This window comes from Salmo salar, chromosome ssa14 (genome assembly GCF_905237065.1).
Source record: "Salmo salar chromosome ssa14, Ssal_v3.1, whole genome shotgun sequence".
NCBI lineage: Eukaryota > Metazoa > Chordata > Actinopteri > Salmoniformes > Salmonidae > Salmo > Salmo salar.
The window spans coordinates 41,339,007-41,357,591 of record NC_059455.1 but is presented as its reverse complement, the minus strand read 5'-3'; the positions used below and the strand labels follow the sequence as shown (position 1 = coordinate 41,357,591).

Genomic DNA, 18,585 nt, shown 5'->3' with positions numbered 1-18,585 from the left:
GAGCAAAGTACAGAGAGATCCTTTATGGAAACCTGCTCCAGAGCGCTCAGGACCTCAGACTGGGGCAAAGGTTCACCTTCCAACAGGACAATGACCCTAAGCACACAGCCAAGACAACGCAGGAGTGGCTTCGGGACAAGTCTCTGAATGTCCTTGAGTGGCCCAGCCAGAGCCCGGACTCTAACCCGGTCGAACATCTCTGAGAGATCTGAAAATAGCTGTGCAGCAACGCTCCCCATTCAACCTGACAGAGATTGAGAGGATCTGCAGAGAAGAATGGGAAAAACTCCCCAAATATAGGTGTGGCAAGCTTGTAGCATCATACCCAAGAAGAGTCAATGTTGTAATCGCTGCCAAAGTTGCTTCAACAACGTACTCAGTAAAAGGTCTGAATACGTATGTAAATGTGATATTTCCATTTTTTTATTTTATAAATTAGCAAAAAAATTGAAAAAACTATTTTTGCTTTGTCATTATGGGGTATTGTGTGTAGATTGATGAGGGGGGGAAACGATTTAATCCATTTTAGAATAAGGCTGTAATGTAACAAAATGTGGAAAAAGTCAAGGGGTCTGAATTCTTTCCGAAGGCACTGTGTATATATATAAATTCCAAATGAACTAGCTAAATGATCCATGGAATGACCATCTTAAAACAATTCCATATGTTAGCTTGGATAATCAGATCAGATTGTGATTTTATGCTGTGGGCCAAAAACCCAATCCCACCTGGATTGGCTGAAATTCATGACGTTTTAAATATGTATATATTTTTTTATAGCTCACACTAAAATGGCATTATCATAATTTTCAGTGAAGACCCTCAGGTGGACTATAGAGAGAGGGGGACCCAGCACCTTCCTCTCTCTACATACAGGGTCTGACAATACAGGGAAGACAGCCTTCCTCTCTCTACATACAGGGTCTGACAATACAGGGAAGACAGCCTTCCTCTCTCTACATACAGGGTCTGACAGTACAGGGAAGACAGCCTTCCTCTCTCCACATACAGGGTCTGTCAGTACAGGGAAGACAGCCTTCCTCTCTCTACATACAGGGTCTGACATTACAGGGAAGACAGCCTTCCTCTCTCTACATACAGGGTCTGACAATACAGGGAAGACAGCCTTCCTCTCTCCACATACAGGGTCTGACAGTACAGGGAAGACAGCCTTCCTCTCTCCACATACAGGGTCTGTCAGTACAGGGAAGATAGTCTTCCTCTCTCTACATACAGGGTCTGTCAGTACAGGGAAGACAGCCTTCCTCTCTCCAGATACAGGGTCTGACAGTACAGCGAAGACAGAGACATGAGAATCTCATATCACTACTGTAGTGACTGTACTCTAACACTAGATGGTAGTTCCTCTGTGTTCTTGACTCTAGAGTGAAATGTGTAACAAGTTCATCTGGACAGTATGTGCAGATCAATATCACTACACCAGTGTCCAATTGAGTTAGTAAGTGGTGATGAACAGAACACAAAGTAACATATCTCATGTTATTGTTCTGTATACTGACAACCTGTGTATGATGGTGTATATAGAGTCTGATTCTGTTTCAGCTCTTCACCTGGGACTATGAACATTAACACCAGGAACTGATACACTAAACAGCCCACACTTGACCATGAACCTATTCTTAACTCATGTATGTAAATAAGACCAGAAATATGTCATGGCTTCCTCTTCAGTGCACAGTAGAATATAATCCTCAATTATAGCATGGATGGCTCTGTGTTCGTTATGTCAGTAAGTTTGATTTTAATAAATATTTATCAAATGTCTTTGTTCATTAATTTATTACCTTGCTAGTATTTCATTATCTTATGTCTGTTGAGTTTTACTACTACAAGTGTTTAATAATGTTATCTTGACATGTTCCATTCTCCACTCAGTTGTTTAGTAATTCTCATTTGGATACAACACTGTGGATATCAACTCTCATCTCATTGGTCTGGTCCCATTGGCATTAAGCCAATTTCCCCTGACCTGTTAAAAAGAGGGAAGTACATGTTTGTCTATCAAATTGCATTAGTCACATGCGCCGAATACAACATCATCATACCTTACAGTGAAATGCAAGCCTCTAACCAACAATGCAGTTTAAAAAATATAAACAAGAATAAGAAATAAAAGGAAGAAGTAATTAAAAAGCAGCAGTAAAATAACAATAGCCAGACTATATACAAGGGGTACCGGTACAGAGTCAATGTGCGGTGACACAAGTTAGTTGAGGTAGTTGAGGTAATATGTACATGTAGGTAGAGTTATTAAAGTGACTATGCATAGATAATAACACAGAGTAGCAGCGGCGTAAAAGAGCGGGTGGGGGGGCAATGCAAATAGTCTGGGTCGCCATTTGATTAGATGTTCAGAAGTCTTATGGCTTGGGGGTAGAAGCTGTTTAGAAACTTCTTGGACCTAGACTTGCTGTGCGGTAGCAGAGAGAACAGTCGATGACTGGGGTGGCTGGAGTCTTTGACAATTTTTAGGGCCTTCCTCTGACATCGCCAGGTATAGAGGTCCTGGATGGCAGGAAGCTTGGTCCCAGTGATGTACTGGGCCGGCGTACTACCCTCTGTAGTGCCTTGCAGTCAGAGGCCGAGCAGTTGCCGTACCAGGCAGTGATGCAACCAGTCAGGATGCTTTCGATGGTGCAGCCATAGAACCTTTTGAGGATCTGAGGACCCATACCAAACCTTTTCAGTCTGCTGAGGGGGAATAGGTTTTGTCGTGCCCTCTTCACGACTGTCTTGGTGTCCTTGGACCATGTTAGTTTGTTGGTGATGTGGACACCAAGAAACTTGAAGCTCTCAACCTGCTCCAATACAGCCCAGTTGATGGGAATGGGGGCGTGCTCGGTCCTCTTTTTCCTGTAGTCCACAATCATCTCCTTTGTCTTGATCATGTTGAAGGAGAGGTTGTTGTCCTGGCACCATCCAGCCAGGTCTCTGAACTCCTCCTATAGGCTGTCTCGTCGTTGTCGGTGATCAGGCCTACCACTGTTGTGTCGTCAGCAAACTTATTGATGGTGTTGGAGTTGTGCCTGGCCGTGCAGTCATGAGTGAACAGGGAGTACAGGAGGGGAATGAGCATGTACCCTGAGGGGCCCCTGTGTTGAGGATCAGCGTGGCGGATGTGTTGTTACCTACCCTTACCACCTGGGGGCGGCCCGTCAGGATGTCCAAGATCCAGTTGCAGAGGGAGGTGTTATGTCCCAGGGTCCTTAGCTTAGTGATGAGCTTTGTGGGCACTATGGTGTTGAACGCTGAGCTGTAGTCCAGGCCCTACACCCAAACAAGGGCACTCCGTTCATCCACCTCTGGCCTGCTCGCCTCCCTACCTCTGAGGAAGCACAGTTCCCGCTCAGCCCAGTCAAAACTGTTCGCTGCTCTGGCACCCCAATGGTGGAACAAGCTCCCTCACGACGCCAGGACAGCGGAGTCAATCACCACCTTCCGGAGACACCTGAAACCCCACCTCTTCAAGGAATACCTGGGATAGGATAAAGTAATCCTTCTAACCCCCCCTTAAAAGATTTAGATGCACTATTGTAAAGTGGTTGTTCCACTGGATATTATAAGGTGAATGCACCAATTTGTAAGTCGCTCTGGATAAGAGCGTCTGCTAAATGACTAAAATGTAAATGTAAATGTAGTCAATGAATAGCATTCTCATATAGGTGTTACTTTTGTCCAGGTGGGAAAGGGCAGTGTGGAGTGCAATAGAGATTGCGTCATCTGTTAGAGCAGTATGCAAATTGGAGTGGGTCTAGTGTTTCTGGGATAATGGTGTTGATGTGAGCCATGACCAGCCTTTCAAAGCACTTCATGGCTACAGACATGAGTGCTACAGGTCGGTAGTAATTTAGTCAGGTTACCTTAGTGTTCTTGGGCACAGGGACTATGGTGGTCTGCTTAAAACATGTTGGTATTACAGACTCGGACAGGGAGAGGTTGAAAATGTCAGTGAAGACGCTTGCCAGTTGATCAGCGCATGCTCGCAGTACACGCCCTGGCAATCCGTCTGGCCCTGCGGCCTTGTGAATGATGATATGTTTAACGGTCTTACTTACATCGGCTGCGGAGGGCGTGATCACACAGTTGTCCAGAACAGCTGGTGCTCTTATGCATGTTTCAGTGTTATTTGCCTCAAAGTGAGCATAGAAGTAGTTTAGCTCGTCTGGTAGGCTTGTGTCACTGGGCAGCTCTCGGCTGTACTTCCCTTTGTAGTCTGTAATGGTTTGCAAGCCCTGCCACTTCCTGACGAGTTTCGGAGCCAGTGTAGTATGATTCGATCTTAGTCCTGTATTGATGCTTTGCCTATTCAATGGCATAGCAGGATTTCTTATAAGCTTCCTGGTTAGAGTCCCGCTCCTTGAAAGCGGCAGCTCTAGCCTTTAGCTCAGTGCAGATGTTGCCTGTTATCCATGGCTTCTGGTTGGGGTATGTACATACAGTCACTGTTGGGACGACGTCATCGATGCACTTATTGATGAAGCCAGTGACTGATGTGGTGTACGGAAGAATCCCGGAACATGTTCCAGTCTGTGCTAGCAAAACAGTCCTGTAGTTTAGCATCTGCTTCATCTGACCACTTTTTTATAGACCGAGTCACTGGTGCTTCCTGCTTTAATTTTTGCTTGTAAGCAGGAATCAGGAGTATAGAATTATGTTCAGATTTGCCAAATGGAGGGCGAGGGAGAGCTTTGAACATGTCTCTGTGTGTGGAGTAAAGGTGGTCTAGAGCTTTTTTCCCTCTGGTTGCACATTGAACATGCTGATAGAAATTTGGTAAAACGGATTTAAGTTTCCCAACATTAAAGTCCCCGGCCACTAGGAGCGCCACCTCTGGATGAGCGGTTTCCTGTTTACTTATGGCGGAATACAGCTCATTCAGTGCGGTCTTAGTGCCAGCATCGGTCTTTGGTGCTATGTAGACAGCTACGAAAAATACAGATGAAAAGTCTCTAGGTAGATAGTGTGATCTACAGCTTGTCATGAGATAATCTACCTCAGGCGAGCAAAATTTTGAGTCTTCCTTAGATATTGTGCACCAGCTGTTGCTTACAAATATACATAGTCCGTCACCCCTTGTCTTACCAGACTCCGCTGTTCTATCCTGCCGATACAGCGTATAACCAGCCAGCTGTATGTTGATAATGTTGTCGTTCAGCCACAACTCCGTGAAGCATAAGATATTACAGTTTTTAATGTCCCGTTGGTAGTTTAATCTTCCTCGTAGGTCGTCGATTTTATTTTCCAATGATTGAATGTTAGCTAGTAGAACGGAAGGCAGTGGGGGTTTATTAGATCGGGGGTTTATTCGATCGCCTACAAATTCTCAGAAGGCAGCCTGACCTCGGTCCTCTGTTTCTCCATCTTCTCTTCACGCAAATGACGGAGATTTGAGCCTGTTCTCGGGAAAGCAGTATGTCCTTCTGCCAGTTCGTGGTGAGTAATCGCTGTTCTGATGTCCAAAAGTTATTTTCAGTCATAAGAGACAGTAGCAGCAACATTATGTACAGAATAAGTAAAAAAATAAGTTGCAAACAACGCAAAAAAAAAAAAAAAAAAAACACACAGTTGGTTAGGAGCACGTAAAACGTCAGCCATCTTTTCCGGCGCCATGATACATGATCAATTCCTTTGTATTCTACCCCCCCACCCCTCTGTATTCTACCACCCCCTCCCATTCCTGTCCGTTACCCCGTCTGCTAATGATAATAAAACACCTGTCTAATGAAGTGTATGCTCTGAACTTAACTAAACACAAGAAATATCCATTTAATTTGAGAAATTTGGTTGGGATTCCTTCCATTTCAAAATAAATCATCACAATTTATTTAAAATTGAAACCTGTATAGTAGCCTAAATTACCATGGCACTATGCTAATGAGAAGCATCAATCCCCCCAAAATATACAATATTACTTTTTTGTTTTACTTGAACTATTGTGCAGTTGAACAGAAATGTACAAGATGTTGACAACATATTCTCCATCTTGTCTCTCTCCATCTAAAATGGAGGAGAATAAAGGACCTAAAAGCAATCATATTTAAAGCAGCTGATAACGACTTTACGGGTTACATGTCTCTCTCCATCTGGACCTAATATCAGAACATATTCAAAGCAGCTGATAATTAGTTAAAGTGTTACAATTATTAAGGTCAGAGTAGTTGGAGCGAGACTGACGGTCCATTGTCACGGGTCTAGCCAGAATAGTATTTAAAAGGTCACGTCTCCCAGCTTCAGTAGGCTCTGACCATCACAGGGAAGACCCTTCACTCTCACCTCTCAACAGGAAAGACCCTTCCCCCTCACCTCTCAACAGGGAAGACCATTCCCTGTCACCTCTCAACAGGGAAGACCCTTCCCCCTCACCTCTCAACAGGGAAGACCCTTCCCCCTCACCTCTCAACAGGGAAGACCCTTCCCCCTCACCTCTCAACAGGGAAGACCATTCCCTGTCACCTCTCAACAGGGAAGATCCTTCCCCCTCACCTCTCAACAGGGAAGACCCTTCCCCCTCACCTCTCAACAGGGAAGACCATTCCCTGTCACCTCTCAACAGGGAAGACCAGTCCCTGTCACCTCTCAACAGGGAAGACCCTTCCCCCTCACCTCTCAACAGGGAAGACCCTTCCCCCTCACCTCTCAACAGGGAAGACCATTCCCTGTCACCTCTCAACAAGGAAGACCCTTCCCCCTCACCTCTCAACAGGGAAGACCCTTCCCCCTCACCTCTCAACAGGGAAGACCCTTCACTCTCACCTCTCAACAGGGAAGACCATTCCCTGTCACCTCTCAACAGGGAAGACCCTTCCCCCTCACCTCTCAACAGGGAAGACCAGTCCCTGTCACCTCTCAACAGGGAAGACCAGTCCCTGTCACCTCTCAACAGGGAAGACCCTTCCCCCTCACCTCTCAACAGGGAAGACCAGTCCCTGTCACCTCTCAACAGGGAAGACCAGTCCCTGTCACCTCTCAACAGGGAAGATCCTTCCCCCTCACCTCTTGTCGTGGAAAATTGTCTTAAGAATAACACTTCTTACAAGAACTTGTAAATTCAATATAGACTTTAATACAGAGTAGTAAAGTCGAGCCGGTCCGCGGAACAACAACTGCCTTCCTTAGGCCCCGGCTCTGCTTTTATGCATATACAATACATAGGTCCATCCTTTATGTAAATGAAGTAAAACCCCCTATGCGTTCTGCCACCATTTTCTTTCAACCCAATGGATAACGCCCATATCTGCTTTTAGCTCTAACATAGTAGTGGCTGGATAACGCCCATATCTGCTTTTAGCTCTAACATAGTAGGGGCTAGACTCTCCTCATATGGATATGAAAATAATGCATGCATTGCAGGCTTACGCTTGGCATATATTTAGTCATGGCCATACATACAGCTTGCCTGGCCTTTGCGTGGTTCCTGCTTGGGGATGTATAGCCATCTGTTATTTCCACTCAGGGCCTGCTGTCAGTCTCCTCTTTCGCTAGCTAATGTATTTCTATCTTTCTTTCCCTCAGCAAGTCTACCTTTCTCCCACATAATCCCTCCTCTGGGACTAATTAGTCCCACACAAAACACACAAAACACACATAGCCTTGCCTGAGGTTATCTCAGTTATTTAAAACATATAGAAAATAAGAAAACCCTTATAATGTCATTCTAAATTCGACACTTAAACAAGATCCTTCCTTACAGACACCTCTGTAACAACAGTGAAATCACAATTGAAAACACCTGCTAAAGGACTAAGGACATGGTCCATGGACACTTGTAACCGGAATTTCCCCATTTTACCCACAAGTTTAAGTATACAAAATTCAGAAGTTCTAACTTAACTTATCCCTTGTCAAAGGTAGAAAGGAAATAGACAATACACTCCATAGTAAATGATTACCAGGTTATACATATTGCATCAGTCCAGTTTTCAACCAATCACATAATAATCAGGAGCTTTACTAAAACAGGAAACCCTTGAACACCATGATCATTGCAATCATGTCCTCCTCCTGGAGTAACCCCATTTACTTAAAGCTAAATCCAACCAGTCCCAACCATGGGTTCATTGTCCTTAACCTCTTGTCACAATCCCTTCAGTTTGGTCATAGCTACAGGAAAAGTTCCATCTAGTACATTGTTATTATTAGGTGTTATCCAAAGAAATATTGATTCAAAACCTGATTTAACCTCATCTCTTGGTTTGTATTCATCAGGAACTCCTCTCACCTGTCCAATCGCATCTAGATATACTATGGGATCTGATTCATAGGCTTCCCTTACTCTATGCCTTACAGACTCATCCTGCTGTGATTTAATGATAGACACCTGTTGTGTTACTCTAATCAAGGCACAGTCCAGCCTTCTGGTAAAACATTCAAGAGTTTGTTCTGCCCACACATCCCGAAACTATCAGCTATACTTCTGTCCTGATTCTTTAATATTGCAAGAGATAGTGTTACTTGAGTTATATTACCACATGTACCTTTGTAATCCATAATAATTCCTTTATCATCAAATTTACTAACTCCTGCAGTTTCTAACACCCAAATAGTTGAACAATTAACTGTAGTGTTTCTCACATCTATCCCATTATCCCCATAGCTGTAGAAACATTCATATCTACTTTTTACCATAGTAAACCTATCATTATGAGGACCATTTAATTCAGTTCTCATGTCATATGTTGCACATTCATGTTCTCCCAACATATTTTGGTTTAATTCACTTCTACCTTTAGTGCTACCTAATGCCAATCTGCATTCTATGTTACACAAAGGTATGTAGTATTGACTCTGAATACATTGAACATTTTCCATTTAACACATTCTTCAACAGATGCAAGTTCAGGTATTATTAAAATATCAGACAAATGTGATTTGCTAGACAAAATGCAATTGTCCATCCTATGTTTAGTTGCTTCTTACTGAGCCCACCTATACAAGCCTTTTGTTATTGCTTTTCTAAACTTTTGATCAATGTTTGATTCTTGGGTAGTTTCTTCATTGTAGCTACCCCAGTTGGTAACAGATGTCCAGATTTTCTGCATCAACCCACTTTCTTATGGTTTTTCTATTGTCTTAGTTGGTGTACTAGTCTCTAGTGGGAGGTAATTTTACAATTTCTTCTAGGTTTGTTGCTGTTGCTGTCAAGACCATTCTACCATTCTTCATCTATCCTGTTTCACTGTCTGTTAAAAAGACCATGTGAGGACAGAGAAGTTGATAAGAAAGTCTCCTTTCCATTCTCCTGTCGTTGTTTCTCCGTCCCCTTAAACAACACCTCTATCAGGGGTATCTGCCAGAGTAGGTATGTCATCAGAAGCAACAGGCATGTCACTCCTCCCCATCCCTGGACTCTCTGGATATTCAGGAGAGAGTGTCTGTTGGCTGTTGAAAGTTGCTCCTCAATTCGTCTCCTGTCTGTCTCCTGCCTGTCTCCTGCCTGGCTCCTGCCTGGCTCCTGATGGTTGTCCCCTCCTTTCCGACGGAACTTTGGTATAGTGGTTTAGATGGTACCACGTGTTGCTTCCTTTCACCTGGACAGCAGTTAACATTGTTCGAGCCACCTTGTAGGGACCCTCCCTCCTTGGCTCATTCCTTTCTTCCGGAACACTCGGACCTGGTCTCTTGGATCACCAGACGTGGAACCTCTGGTCCTGGTTCAGGTTTCTGCCTTCTTTCTGTGAGGCATTCAAACTTAGAGACTTATGGCCTCTGTTTTATGATCACACCATACATCCACTTATTTCCATCACTCATCATACACCAACTAACATTCCAGCTGAAGCTGGCGACCCCTCTCCTTCTGGTTCCTAAGCATAAGACTTGGAAAGTGAAAAACAAAAACACAACAGTATTGACAATGTGATATGTCATGCATAAATATATTCATGGAAACCGAAATCTGAGACCATGACAATTCCCACTCTCTCTTCACCTGACTCTATGCCTCCAGGATACTTTTCTGCTGGAATCCACAAAAATAAAAGCACTAAAAAGCTTTCTCATGCTTCCACCCAGTCTTCCCCTTTCGGCCCCAGGTTCTGAGAGGTGTTCCCAAATCATGTCATTTTCACTTTGTTTCCCATCTGCTCCATTTCAACTGATAGGCATATCCCTAATAAACATGATATCTTCTTGAAGTAATTCAATACTGTATATGCTTTCACATTAATGCCTTCAACATGTTGTTTAGAGCACAATTACCCTAACATCTGTCCTTTTTCATATGATGCATTAACCAATAAAATAAGTAGCTCCCAAACCCAACAACTGTATGTCTACAGTAGTCTCTCTCTCTCCGCGTCCTCTGTCATGGTGCTTTCAAGCTCACCCATTATTCAGCTGGACCTTACTTCTTGTGAGAATTATGCGCCCACCGAAGAGAGACATGATGATCTTTACCACTACAGGTGCTGTAAGAAGTATACCCCCAGCCTGGTGTATCTTGATGTACACTCAATCTCTAGAAGTCAGCCCATGCCCTTGGTTATTTCTGGCTTCTTATGTGCTGCTTTTCTCCTGAGGACATACGCACTAACACATGGGTTATTTCCTGACAACAGACTTTCTTCTCATGTCAAGATCATTACTTTGTAATATTTAAATAACAGCCCTATTTAAACATTGTCTCAAATACCTTGCCTCCTACCACAGATATTCTTATACATAATGATAGACAAATTATGGTTTCTACAGCAACTGCTGTTGGAATAACATGTAATCAGTCAAGTGTCTTCCAGTTGGAAGACTATCCAACCTCTTAAAACTCCAAGTCATAACTCTCTTAAACTTTTACCATAGTGTTAAATGTCACCACTATCACTTTTACTCTTCCCATAATCTAGGTATGTGTAATGTTCAATTTACTCAGAATTGTCCCTATGTTGTGCATCCCTATATTTTTCACAGCCAGCTGTCCTTTCTCTTCTGTGAGTTCTCTCTTCTATTAATATACATAGTCTCTAGAAATAACACCCCTCTACTACCATAACCTTCATTTATGAGCCCCCTCAGATCCCCAATGCAGTCATAGTTCTTCTAACCCATAACACATAATTTACTACTAATTTCCTTCCACAGTTTGATACATACTTAAACATTCTCAAATCAATTTTAGTCAATTTATATCATTCCCTCCTCAGGAACAATAAACACACTTATGTTCCTTAAAACAAAAATAAATTGACCAGACAAGAAAAGAGCAAAATAAATTACAATAACTGCATATTTGTAATAAGTGACCACTACTCATAATGTAACTAAACCACTACTCATAATGTTGGTCTCCTCCTTCATCCTTGTGTGTATCGCAAAACAGACTATAAACTTTTTATGCAATCAATTATATCAATACAGTTTAACATTAAATTTCTAATGACATAATAAAACAAAAAAACAAAAACCTTTAATCTTCTGTAAGTTCTGTCAACCTCCCTGTCTCAGGATTTAGTTTCCAGAACTTCCCTAGGCCTAGTACATTTAAACAGTTCTATATCCAAATCATAACTAAAAGGTTTTATAAATTGTCCAACCCAAATCAGAATTCAGTCCTTAGTGCTTCATTCCCTTAAAAATGTACATTTATACTAAACTTGTAATACCAGTACTATCTATTCATATTACAGCCCCCATTTGCCTCTGTTTTTCTGTCATGAGAGGCCTGGTAATGAAAGGTCAGTAACCTATTCCCCTTTTAGTCTTCCTCCTCCAGCACATATCATTCCAGTATGTCTATTTCAGATACAGTTCACAGGTCATCTGACGCAGTTGTCCCTCACTCTTCCGCTGGTTAGGGAGAGTTAGAGCTTCACACACACTTGTAAAAATATTTCTCCCATGCATTCTGACATCACCTTCCATGATAACTTCCTTATTCTACTGGTGATCTCTCAGACGAGTTACAGATAATTTAACAACATAACCTCTCGCAAACTTCAATATCCCAATGTTGCAAATTTTGTATTGAAACAAAAACACACAATGAAATCATCTTTACTTATATCATAATCCATTTGGAGTGACTGTCATCCCTTGTTAACAGATATTTCCTTTCTATATGCAGACTGAACAAAGCACATGTGTATATTTACCCAAAGACAATAACCCCATGGAACTGCTCATTTTCCCTCTGAACACATGATTCAACAACAACATGTTAAATAAAAAAAAATACAATTATTTGAGTAACTAGTCAATTTAAGATTACAACTCTTCATCATTTTCATATGGAAATAATAGAATTTCAAAGTAATTGTACACTCTGAATAGAGACTGGTGTTTCTTAGTCATTTTATATTTAAATCCCACCTGTTCCAATAATTTCTAGTGAAGTTGATCAGTCTTCACGGGAAATTCTTAGGATTCAGGGCATTTGACACCATTAAATGTTTCCTCTCCCTTCTCTGTCCCTGTCCTTCAGAACCCATTTGGATACATTTCAAAACATTTCCATCTTCCTGTATACCCAGTTTAAAACTGCATTGAAAAAGGTCCATCCAAATTAAATCCCATAGGCCTTTCCAGTAATCTAATAATTTTAACCTGTGTCATTAGTTTAGTATAGTATACAAAACTATTGGTTAACCGCTGTAGAACCTTCAAAAAGTTGATGCTGTTTTATCATCTTGTTAGTCAATACGTAATTCAAACAGATTACAATGTCCAGAATACATAACTTTCCTGCTCAAATTTACTTGTTTTATCTAACTATAAAACCAAACAACAGTGATGTTTGTTCATATCTTTATTTCAAACATCGCACTAGTTCCTTGTTTGCTTCCAACCGCAAATTATTTTATTCTTTTTTATTTTTACAATCTCAAGGCTCAATTTATTCATCATATAACCTTGTATTGAAACCTTAGTTTTTCAATTTACTAAAATATCGCATCATTAGAATGCTATAAAGACATTAATAATATATTACCATTCACATACTGTCAACACTCATTAAACATCCATTAGTTTAAGATTAACCTGTAAAGCACCAAATGTAGAAAATACATCAGCCAAATCTTATGTCACTTCAATACATTTATTTCGAATACCGAAACAAAGACTACATTTTTCTTGAGTCACATGGTTCTCAAAACCCCAAATATGTTGTAATGAACAGAGTTGAACCAAACTTTCTGAATCATTAGTTCCTACTATTTTTCCCTATGACAGTCAAACACCCAAGCTAACGTTTAACTGTGCAGCTTGCAATAATTCTAATTATATTTCCTCCCTGACGTTTACTGACACCAGCAATATTCAATCAGACATTTGTAAACTAATCCATTCTTCTGCACTTTGGTATATCCATACTAGTGCTTTTGACATCCCACCAAAATAGCCTGAAAAACATTACCAAGCACCCCATTTTACTCTATTCCTTCTCTAAATAAATCCACTAACGCATGTTCTTTCCCGTTATATGGTGTGTACTTGCTGGTAGGTCAAGATCATAGGAACAGGACTCTTTTATTCAGAACTCCATTTATAGCCTAATCCAGATACTTTTACTCTTAAAACAGCCGACTATCACTAACTGCTTTCCCCAGTATCGCATTCTCCAAGGACATTTCTGACAAGAGAAAATGAAAAACCCTTCTGGAAAAGAAAGTGTACATTTCGTTAGTATTCACAATGTTACCTTTTAGTCAGCAAGCCAATAGTATTACTTTTATACTGAACATTATAATTATAATTCCACTATCCTTACTCCAATCATGAAATGTTTGTTTCAATCCTCCACTATGTTCATAAACTAACTAAAACATTTTAAAAGTTTTAATTTAAATTTGGCAACCCCAATGCTGGCGTTTAACCCAATTAATTCTTTAAACCGACAACATTTCCTCACGCTCTTGATTCCATTCTACTAGTGTTTTAGCAGTTTCAGAGAATGTCGGCATAAAATGTCTAACAATATTGAAAACCCCTTACGTTTTCCTGAGCATGCGCGGAGAGTTCAGCCATGCCTCAGAACGCATATTTTCCATCCGATCCCGGGTTAAGTCTTGCCTTCAGAAATTGAAAACCTCAAATATGTTACACTTTGCTTTGCCTGTTCCTCCAATTAATTTACTAAGGTGGTGAACTCTCATATAAGTTTATTTTCCGTTGTTCGACGCCAATAACAAATCATCCTCGTATTTTATCACCACAGAAACGATTGTTTCAATGCAAAATGATACCAAGTGGAACCATTTGTAAATCCCATCGGTGCTCTGATAACAGTTAGGTAAAACGTGATCTAATACGTCTTCCATCACATAGAAACTGTAATCTCTACGAACCCCTCATTGATCGAACAGAGATCATACATACACCGCTATGTGGAAGTTCCATTCTTACTAACCTCAAAACGATTAGTTGTTGCTCTATTGAAAAGGATGCAAACTCTCGTACACCTGCATTCCTGCTACTGCACTAGGCTCCAGTGTCTCCCTACACACATTCTTCCCACATTCTTCCCATAGTCCCATATCTAAAACAGGGAGCTATCTTCTTACGTTTTGATATTTTATGGTTTTTATGGCTCTACTCACCCCTCGCACGTCTGCGAGGCGAGCAGAGTCACATCTGGCCCCCATCGTAATGTATTTTCTGATGATAGAATGTTGATTTCAAAACACTGGTAAATTGAGCTTCTTATTCTGGTTTTATTTGATTCTATTTATCCAGTTTACCGGGTAATGTTTCCCTTCATTATCAAGTTTGCTCTTTCACATTCAAACCAAATTGGTGGAATTATTGTGCGCTTCTCTCAGCGACTCCATGGCTTTACTAAATTCCATTACTTGAACTTTATTACATCCTATTTATCACACTTTCCCGTCTAATTCAGCTGTTGTTTATATCTACACTTTCTTATCACTTTATATTTATTCACTTATGATATTCTATCCTACTGTTACTTATATTCCTAATTTATCCTACCTATTTTCTATACTTGTAGAGTCTCTCCAGACCCACTCTCTCTCCTAGATGGTGTAACTTCTTAGGGGTCCTGCACTACAGTGTTACCCCCCGTTTTCCTCCTACCGTCCTTCACGGTGCTGTAATATCTCTAGTATATACTACAGACTATACCATGGTATGGTTCTTTATGTATTTGTTGTTACTATTTATTCTAAATAGCCTGAGTTTATTTTAACCATATAGTATATCTGTTGCCTATCTGTATGTTTTATCGCTCTACTTCACACACCAGTATATACTATATGTGTCTTGTTTGATACTTTATTCAACAAGTTCTATGCATTCTAGAATAGTTATTTAACACATGTATTATGTTAATGTGTTATCTTTACATAGTTCCTTTTAATCAATACCTATTGATTTATCACTTCTTCTTCTTAGTACTCACTAGACGCACCCTTCTCAAATTACACTCAATCAACTGTCACAGAGAGGTTTGCGCATTCCTTCCCCTTGACTAGTTGGCACACACACACACACCAGTATATACTATATTTAACTGCAGTTTTTAGCTTCTCTGATTCACTTCCTCAACACAGAGAAGCTTCCACTCATTCAGGTTTTTATGGTACGACGGAAGTCCTGCCTAATCGGGTCAGTTTCCCTTCCTCTCCAATTTACGTTCATACACAATATGACGAAAGTCCTGCCTAATCGGGTCAGTTTCCCTTCCTCGCCTTACCTAAAGCGACCTATAAACCTCAGTCTATTCCTGATACACTTCCTCAACACAGGATAACTTTGTATTCATAGGATTTTTGTAGTATGTCGGAAATTCTGCTTAATCGAGTCAGCTTCCCTTCACACTGTTTGCCCCCCCTCGTACTGTCCTCTGTTCCTCAGAGCAGCTACGCGGTGGACCTACTGATCTTCCGACCCCGTTAGCAAGGCGGAGTGTTATTATCCGTAGGATTAGTTTTGCACTTGAACCTCGCCAAATCGGGTCGAGTTTCTCCTGCTCCCTAACTATTCACTTCAAACGGACCCCCGTTAATTTGGGTGGTATCATGAACAACCCACCCAAAGCAGACCTCTTCCTAATTCCTTTTGTGAGAGCGGTATCGTGGGATTTCTACCTATTTATTTATTTGTTCTGACCACACGCACGCAGTAGCAGTAGCCCCACACTAGGTCAGGCAGTTCAGTCAAGAGAGAGCAAACGCACACACCTCCCGGGCCACACAAGGTCCCCAGATGAGTGGTCTCGCGAGAGGAGCAACCCGAGTCACACACCCAACACGAATCGCCTGATCAGGTTGATTGGGCTGTGTTCACGCACATCCCAAAACAGGTCCTGAAACAGTCGACTCGGCCAAGTAGAATCAGACGGGACAACCCCACCCAACCAAACCACACGTGGGTTTGTTAGAACGGTCCGATTAACGCAAGCACAAGCCCTCCCCGCTAAACATCCTACTCCAGCAGGTTCAGAATTTACTTACGCATGTAATCCTAACAAAATGTACACATATTATATTTAACAATCCCCCAATTTATGCATGCATGCAGTTTTATTGAATTCACAAGTTCTTCCAGTACTACTGGGTTTTTAGGAGTTCTTTAAATAGAGAGACCTACGTGGCGTCCCCTTCGTTGAGACTGAATTCCTGAAGCAATCTACACAAACATTTCAACTATTGTAAGAACAAGCTTACCTTATTATAGTTTGGGTGGCCACCTGTTTGTGAGACTGTCCAGAGAAACCGTCACCAACCAAAAACGCCGTTATCTGAGATCCCTACAGTCTCCTGGCATGCTCGCCAAATTATGTAGTGGAAAATTGTCTTAAGAATAACACTTCTTACAAGAACTTGTGAATTCAATATAGACTTTAATACAGAGTAGTAAAGCCGAGCCGGTCCGCGGAACAACAACTGCCTTCCTTAGGCCCCGGCTCTGCTTTTATGCATATACAATACATAGGTCCATCCTTTATGTAAATGAAGTAAAACCCCCTATGTGTTCTGCCACCATTTTCTTTCAACCCAATGGATAACGCCCATATCTGCTTTTAGCTCTAACATAGTAGTGGCTGGATAACGCCCATATCTGCTTTTAGCTCTAACATAGTAGGGGCTAGACTCTCCTCATATGGATATGAAAATAATGCATGCATTGCAGGCTTACGCTTGGCATATATTTAGTCATGGCCATACATACAGCTTGCCTGGCCTTTGCGTGGTTCCTGCTTGGGGATGTATAGCCATCTGTTATTTCCACTCAGGGCCTGCTGTCAGTCTCCTCTTTCGCTAGCTAATGTATTTCTATCTTTCTTTCCCTCAGCAAGTCTACCTTTCTCCCACACTCTCAACAGGGAAGACCATTCCCTGTCACCTCTCAACAGGGAAGACCAGTCCCTGTCACCTCTCAACAGGGAAGACCCTTCCCCCTCACCTCTCAACAGGGAAGACCCTTCCCCCTCACCTCTCAACAGGGAAGACCATTCCCTGTCACCTCTCAACAGGGAAGACCCTTCCCCCTCACCTCTCAACAGGGAAGACCAGTCCCTGTCACCTCTCAACAGGGAAGACCCTTCCCCCTCACCTCTCAACAGGGAAGACCAGTCCCTGTCACCTCTCAACAGGGAAGACCCTTCCCCCTCACCTCTCAACAGGGAAGACCATTCCCTGTCACCTCTCAACAGGGAAGACCCTTCACTCTCACCTCTCAACAGGGAAGACCATTCCCTGTCACCTCTCAACAGGGAAGACCATTCCCTGTCACCTCTCAACAGGGAAGACCCTTCCCCCTCACCTCTCAACAGGGAAGACCCTTCCCCCTCACCTCTCAACAGGGAAGACCCTTCCCCCTCACCTCTCAACAGGGAAGACCAGTCCCTGTCACCTCTCAACAGGGAAGACCCTTCCCCCTCACCTCTCAACAGGGAAGACCCTTCCCCCTCACCTCTCAACAGGGAAGACCATTCCCTGTCACATCTCAACAGGGAAGACCCTTCACCTCAACTCAAAATCCACTTGTCTGACTCTCTAGAGGTGAGCTAAACGTAATGGGGAAGCAGTGGGTCTCTTCATCAGTCTGTCTCAGCTATATATTTTAGTAGTAGGGGAGAGTGGGGTATGTTCAGCCACTTTAGGGTAAGTGGCTGATGGTGTCCTGTTATGATGCTTGATAGGTCAAGTTTTAATTCATGGAATGGGGGAGTGGTATATTGTATAAATAATGTACGCCTACATTCAGATATAGATATCTCTGTTCAATATCACTCTCCCTTCCATTTATTGACCAGTTGTCTGGGACAGAGATGTTATTTCGATGTGCCAATTCGTAAGCAAATTCTCTGCACTTGAGGCTAATAAGCCCATTAACCTTTCTGGGCTAGGGGGCAGCATTTTCACGGCCGGATAAAAAATGTACCCGATTTGAACTGGTTACTACTCTTGCCCTACTCTTCTGTGAGTATAACAGAACTCATATGGCAGGCAAAAACCTGAGAAGATTTCAAGCAAGAAGTGCCCTGTCTGCAATTTTGTAGTTCTGCTTTTGCTTGTCTATCGAAACTACAGTATCCGTGGGGTTTTGTTGCACTTTCTAAGGCTTCCATTGGCTCTCTAAAGCCGCCAGAAAGTGGATTGGGGCGTCACC

General features: G+C 42.1%; 1 protein-coding gene across 1 annotated transcript in view; it reads left to right on the top strand.

Annotated features, from left to right (window-relative positions):
* LOC106569702 (skin secretory protein xP2-like) overlaps positions 1–17,984 on the top strand; it is a 38,652-nt gene extending 20,668 nt beyond the window's left edge. Inside the window, exons 2-3 of the mRNA XM_045693674.1 lie at positions 6,305–6,979; positions 17,327–17,984. Of these exons, the coding sequence (XP_045549630.1) occupies positions 6,305–6,979; positions 17,327–17,984 (1,333 nt within the window). The remainder of the gene's footprint in view (positions 1–6,304; positions 6,980–17,326) is intronic.
* The last annotated feature ends 601 nt before the right edge of the window (positions 17,985–18,585 follow it).